This window comes from Fulmarus glacialis, unplaced genomic scaffold (assembly GCF_000690835.1).
Source record: "Fulmarus glacialis isolate BGI_N327 unplaced genomic scaffold, ASM69083v1 scaffold11603, whole genome shotgun sequence".
NCBI lineage: Eukaryota > Metazoa > Chordata > Aves > Procellariiformes > Procellariidae > Fulmarus > Fulmarus glacialis.
In genome coordinates this window covers 858-8,208 of record NW_009203641.1, presented here as the reverse complement: position 1 = coordinate 8,208, position 7,351 = coordinate 858, and the positions used below count along the sequence as shown (strand labels likewise).

General features: G+C 37.1%; 1 protein-coding gene across 1 annotated transcript; it reads right to left on the bottom strand.

Annotated features, from left to right (window-relative positions):
- Nucleotides 1–3,470: 3,470 nt before the first annotated feature.
- On the bottom strand, nt 3,471–7,019 carry CBLN4 (cerebellin 4 precursor; the record flags this gene model as incomplete). The annotated part of the gene is made up of 2 exons (XM_009574716.1): nt 3,471–4,092; nt 6,903–7,019. Coding segments are annotated over 2 exons (315 nt in total), but the record flags the coding sequence as incomplete, so codon positions are not given.
- Between the last annotated feature and the right edge of the window lie 332 nt (nt 7,020–7,351).

Here is a 7,351-nt window from a genome sequence, read left to right as displayed (position 1 = left end):
CTGGTCATTTCCCAAACCCTGTCTCTATTTTCCCAGTAGTAGCACTGAGGTTGCAATACTTACTCTGCTATGACCTGGCCAAGGTAATTTAACTAACACTCAGAAAATGTTCAGATACTACTAAAAAATGACGTAACACAAAACAAATATAAAACGTTGCTTAAAAAAAAAAAAGAAAAGTTTTCCTTCTCTATGCTTCGAAGTTAGTTTTTCCTTTTTATGTAAAGACAAAACTGCTTGTGGAATTTTCAAAGCCACCTCAGTGCCTTTTCCAAAAACACTTCTGTTAGCCAGGCTCTTTTGAGCAGTATCTTTTTTGGCTCCACAGTCATCTGGCATAGGTAGCCTAAACTCTTCATAGCAAATAGGGTTCAACAGAACAGAGCAGCTTTCTACACCGGATGAATCTAGGAGACCAGGGTATTTCTGGCTCTACCAAAAACATTTACATCACCTGAGGAGGACAATACAGTTCTTTTCTTTTCCTTAGTTTTACAATAAAATATGGATAAAATATAAATAAAACACAGATAAGAAGGTAAAAATACTGATCTCCTTTGTAAAGAGGTCACTGATAATAATATATACGTTATTCTCAAAAAGTAAATTTCTTCTTTTATCTTTACCACGCATGGCCAGAAAGTTTTCTTGCACGATCAACCTTTGTAAGCTACAAAGTTGACTGTAAAGTGAGTATATGTTAAAGGATGTGGGTATAGATCCTCAGCATGTTCTGTAGCAGGGATACGCAAAGAGTGGGAAATTCTGCCCTCACCAAAATCAATAAGACTAGCATCATCAAATTCAACAGGATCAGAAATTCCGCTCTAACCTTTACAGTACAGCTCAATGGAGGTTTAAGTTCTTTAAAAAAATCAGACCTCTAATCTTAAATACCCTTTGAAATTTGAAGTGTCTCCTGAGCTGTTGCTTCTGAACAAGAAACTACTGTAGCAGTAACATGGGAAGACAGAAGGAAAAGGAATGAGGAAAGAGGGAGAAGAAAAACAGTAGTTTCCAGACCCAGCTCCATCTAGGCTAGCTTATCTTCTCTCTTCTGGGAGAAACTCCTACTGACATAACTGAAGTGTGGGACAATACAATGAAAATAAGCTCAAGATCTGGAAAGTAGCTCAAATTGTAGTCTAAAAACCACAGTTCGTTCTTGTTTAAATGTGAGCTAAGAGAACTGCCCATCTCCAGAGGCCACCTCTGAGTGAAGTCAGTGCTCAGCGCTGTGTGAAGATAACACAAGCTACTTTACAGTGACTTCTCTGAAACTTTTTTTGCCTTTAACTAGCAAAATAATTAGTTAGTAATTCTGATTTTAGAGGCTGAGGAGAAAAATTCAGGAAATTTCCATCAAAACACATGTCCTTAACTGAATAACTTCCTAGACTCTCTAGTTAAAGTTTAAATAACTGTTAATGACTCTGAAGCAATCAGAAATGTTTTGCCAAGGGGAAATCAACAGTATATTAAGATAGTTCAGTATTATTGCTGAATGCTAAAGGCAGCTTTTAAAGATCATGTTTACAAACTAAAAAAGTTAGATACATTTGATCATTCTGAAAAGTATACTGACACCTTTAATGCCATTTTTCTTCTGTCTGTGTAGGAACAATGTTTCCTTTACATTACATATATATCAATGCATAAGGTGAGCTTTCAGATTTTCCAAATTTTATACAAAATACTGATGTTCCCCTCTGAAATAAACTCTTACGACAAATAACCTTTTTATAATATCATGCATACTATGTGCTGCAGTCCCAGGGGTTTGAGATAAACATATATATATACACACACATATTTTTGGGGTACAGTGGTGATACATTTTGATTAATCATAATGGAATACTTTTTTATATTTTTCAGCTATATAACTCATTCTTGCCATGTCTTTCCACTTCCTCCCAAACTGCAGTGTTCTGTACAGAAACAATACTGTGTCTAACAGATGACCTCCTCATCTGACTTATCTCATAGGGATGCAAATGTACCCACCTATCGCCCTGAAATTCCCAAAAAAAATCCTGTATGTTGGGTCCAGAAAAATAAGGAATTTGGGCACAATTCTGTGCCACTGATTCCCTGACATTTTTATCAGGAGCATCAACCAACCATGCATTAGGCTTTAAATCAGTGAAATATCCATTTACAGCGGTTAGAGCAATATGATACACTGCACTTGGCTTACAAGTGAAGAAATTGGAAACTGATTACCTAAAACAGCAAATCCCAGCCTAAACTGGCTTTTAGAGAAGGTCCCAGATTGCTGGACATGCTTCCATCCAGAAACATTCTCAAGTATATAGTATTTTTTAATTTAGAACCATATCTTTCATGATATGCAAGGCACAAATATCCATCGAATTCAGTATATATTTTGGGCATGAGGGATGAAGGTTTCATTAGCAGTTCATGTGAAAATCATTTTTAATTGATATTCAGTTTGATGGCACTGGAGTTTAATGCTGATGGCAAAACCTAAAGCACAGGTCTCATTCAAAATCCTTTGGAATCAATGTGATTCTTAACACTTACTTCAGTGAAGCCAGGATTTCTGCCTAAATGTTTTTTTAAATAAAATGCATAGGTTATTTCAAGATCATTCTGATTACCTCTAGGATTCTGCCAGACTAAGTTATGACAGTTTGCCTGCCTCCCAGGACAGTTTCCCAAAAGCTTATACTTTGCATATAATAATTATATCCAATAAAAAAATAGCATGAAATGACTTCCAAAATCCAAAGGTCAAAAATTCAGCTAACATATATTAATCTTTATTATGTAACAATGATATAATAAATAAGTTTATGAATTCATATGACCTGTACAAAAAGCCAAAAAGATATTGCACCAAGTTAGGTACCGGCTATTTGGATTTAATATTTGTTAAACATATGATCTAAAATTATATACAGTTGTGGAGTTAAGGCAAAACCAGATGATACCTTTAACACAACAGAAGGTTTGAAAAATAGACATAATTACAAACAAGGGGATCTCATCTCCAGCTAATAAAGTGGTTGTGTCTAAGGAAGCAATCCCTTAGGTTTTTAATAAAGCAGTTATTATCAATCATGTTAATTAAAATTGAAGAACAAGTGTGAGATTTCCTGCAGGGCAAAGCTGTTTTGCAAAGTTGTGCCTGAATGATCACCTTTAACCCTGGTAAGAATGTTTTTCTTAACGGTTATAATCTGCTCTTCTTTTTAGAAAACAGCATGTGGAAAAGAGGAATACCTTACATATCCAACTAAAATACAACCATAACCTCTTAGCTTTATGTAAGGTAGACTTGATTGTGACTGGTGACAGAGCATAAATACATGGGTGAACCATCCAACACACTACACGCAGAGGAGAATTGAAGTCAACTACTTATTAATAATAATTACCTTTCTCAAGACAATGGAATAGATCATGTCAGTTAAGTCCCAATGACAAAAACATGTATGACCAATATATCAATATACAGTTCTTTGGCAGCAACACACTAACTCTTGATTGAAGTCTGAACTCAAACTCTCCTAAATTATAGACCTGGTTGCCAGTCTTTTCAGAATTAAAGAAAATGCGCTTCTCCCATGAATCCAGTAAGTCCAGTAAATGAAATCTGAATAAATCTTGCAGGCAGCTTTAGACTGTAACATTAAGCATGAATATTTATTGTCTGCTTTAGTCTCAATCCAAATACATTGTATTTAAACACACAAAATTCTGTGAAACTTCTGAGTAGTTCAGATGGGGCCAAAATCCATAGAGAGAATCCATATTCACCCATGAAAAACCAATAAAGAAATATCAATCCCATGATGATAAAATGATCTTCATGTAACAGAGGCAATGATGAGTCCACACCTGGATGAATGTCACAGGAAAATTGACTTTACAGGGGAAAGACCAGAAAGCCAGAAAACGTAGAATACTGCCATCCACCGACCAGATTACCTTTCTCCAATTTCAGGTAAACCTTATCCTCCTTGTCTAGATAGAGCAGGACTCCATTAGTGGCAGCTTCACGTGTGACATCCTTGTCCCCAGCAAAAGCAGAAATGACTGGCTTTCCATTTAGCATCAAATTAACCTACAAGAGAAAAACCACTGAAAAGCCCGAATTAACAGAAAAACATCGAGAACTATCACTGAATATTAACTACAGTGTAAGAGGTCTGCTAAGGTCCCAATCTTCAATGCTTTTTTTTGTTTGTTTTAAATTAATAATTACATTTATTCGAAGTGTACAAGCACATTCATGTTTCATGGGCTTGACCTGCAGCTGAACGAAGTTGGTGGGACACTGTCTGCTGACTGGTCCAGGCTCAGTTGGTGTGAAAGGTAACAGGACATTGCTTTCATCTGTTGCTTGGGCACATTAATTTTTGTAACTCTCTGGTAATATGGAACTGTGAGCTATTACCTCAGTTTGTTTCACTTTGCCTACCTCATGGGTTATTTAGACACGCACTAGCAAAGAAGACATTTTCAAGAAACTTAGGCACCCAGAGATGCAATATAGGCACCTAATGAGATGTCGAAGGTACTACAGTAGGCTAGAAGCTTACACTTCATTGAGAGCAAAATATATGTCCCTTCCAGTACTGATGACAGCTTAGTTTTAAAGTCTAGAACAGACCTTTAGCTTTATGAATCACTGCACTGTGTTTTGGTACTGAATCCACTTTTTCTACAAAACACTTCTGAAAGTCAGCACAGGCTCTGCTCTGAAAGCAACATCACACAGACACTCTGTAAATAAAGATGGGCAGGGGCTGGGGGAATGGACAGAGCCAGGCATTTTTCATTTTCCCAATGGCAAACCATTAGCTTTATTCTTCTTTTTCTTTTTAAACATCTATAATGCAGCCACAGAGGGGTAAATTATGAAATGCTTATTCACATCGAGTATGCTGGCCTTGCATATGCTCCCATTAATTTTAATGGGAGTCACCATGGAATAAATTAGTGCTCAGCATAAGTCAGGGCAGCAGAATCTGGCCCTGATTTGGGATTTGCCTATCTGGGAAATCCACTTAATCAGATGTCCCCAGGGAACCAATTTCAGTTTAATGATATTTAATGGCACTAACAGATGTTCCAGGGGCATAGTAATATCACTTATGTAGGAAGCCTTCAGGTGATTTAGTGGTGTTTAAGTCTGCATGTGGCTAAGACTCAAGCTGGTTTGCTCCACTGCAATGGCTTTCAGTCCTCCCCCCTAGTTATCACACATGCAAAAAAAGGGCATCAAGAGTTTACTCATTGCTTGGTTTTGGTTTATCTCATTCCTTCTGTACCATCTCTCTAGGTCAGGTTCCCCTGCAGATCATCTTACAGTTACTTTAATCACAGCAGAAAACACATCACAGGTTTGCCTCGGATGGTCTCACGTTAACTATGCCAAAATGGAGCCAACCAAACCCATCCATCACTTCAGAAACTCTTGATCTATTAAAGATTTCAGGTCGTATGGCAGGTTGTAACATTCCCTGTTACGAGCCCCAGACTCCCAGGTTTGAGCACCTGGTATGTGAGATACCAAAGTCTGCACTGGGCTTCCAGAATCCAAGCCGTGACATCTTTCTTGGCAACATATCTTCTAAATACAATAAAGCTGGCTGACATACAGTCATTCTAGGCCATTTCAACCTTTAGCTTTTAAGAGAGTGAAAGGAACAAAGTTTGAGCATATTAAATAGCTTATAAGCTCATTATAGAGGTTTTCATGAGGTCAATATTTCATCTAAGACTTTCGTCATTGACCTGAATGGAACTATGATTTCCTGTTGTAAACTGAAGGCGAATTTCACCAGGGATGTGAATGTGTCTTGCACCAGCCATCTCTGCCGTTTACACTTTTCTCAGAAGCTTTACCGGCAACGCAAAGGCAGAGCTGCCACAAAGAAATGGCTGATCAGTCCTGCAGAAATCCATTTCATCTCAGCCTTATACACTGAAAACCATATCCAGGAGCGAGACAGATCAGGGGAAAAGCATCAAATACTCCTGTGAATCTAGTGGTCTCATGGGTGGAAACAAGGGAAGCCACAGATGTTATTCCAGATCTAGAAAACCAGTATGTATGTCACAGAAACTGCATGACCTGGCATGAAGATTAAGGAATGTACTTTAAGGAATTTACTATTGGCTCAGCAAGGGGATGTTCAGGAACTTAGCGGCTTTTCCTCTAAGCTAGTACATACTTACATTTAATTGGGTAGTTCAGCTGCTATTACGCTACAGAAGAAAGTGCAGAATCGCTCCTTTTTTTTTTTTTAATATATGATACATCTTCTCTGTATTATATGGTGAAAAAAAGTTTAAACTGCTCTAAAGGTTCCCTAGAAGACATCCCTGTAGAGGTACAACATTTCGGTGTCGTATAGAACAAGTAGACCACCTTAACTAACCTTGGTCCATAGCAGACTGGTGTCATAAACAGACACCTGGCATCATCAGCTATCAGCCAGGTCACAAAACGTTACAAAAATAATCAAATCTGGTATGTATCCCCAGACCTCCTGTGTTCAAGACAGTGAGTTTAGCCTGTAGCAAAATACGACTCTTCAATAGTATTGATGCAATTAAGCGAATTTTAGAGCTCTGTTTTACTCTTGGATGATTCATTCTACTTAATACTTTGTATCACCCCAGATATTCAGTTCTTATGGTATAGAAGTGAAGCTATGGCAGTTTATCTGAGGTGAGGATCCTGCCTTATTACAGCTGTTCAGTCTACATGTATTCACTCTACTGCTAGGAACTCTACACCACAGGTTGCTTTAAACTAAGCTATTTTTCCTTCAGAGTATGTTAAATACCTTGTGTTCAGTCAAGATCCTATTCTAAAAAAACAATTTAAGTAAAAGATTTTATAATCATGCTTGATCAACATACCTGAATTGTTTGACTCTGATAGACTTTAATTACGTGAAAACTGAAACTGTAAATTCCTTTTCTTGGTGCTACAAAGACGGACTCCAACGTGAAAAAATTGCCCACATTTACTAGGATCTACAAACAAAAAATATAGCATGGGAATTAGTACAGGTATTCAGTGCTAAATAAAAAAATGCAGACTATTAACTTTAGAAAATATTCACCCATGGAAATCTTTTAATCTACATCTATGCTGTTTTATTCATTGTTCTCTCAATTAAGTTGGAATATTACTCATAAAATGGATATTTAGTTATATGTATAGTACAACTTTACTATAAACAAACTAGGGTGGAAAATGCTTCTTACTTTGCTACTATATCATACTTTCAAGATCTCTATACATGTTTAGAGATTAAGAGGAGGCATTTTTGCTCATCATTCCCCCAAAATGACATCAAAACACT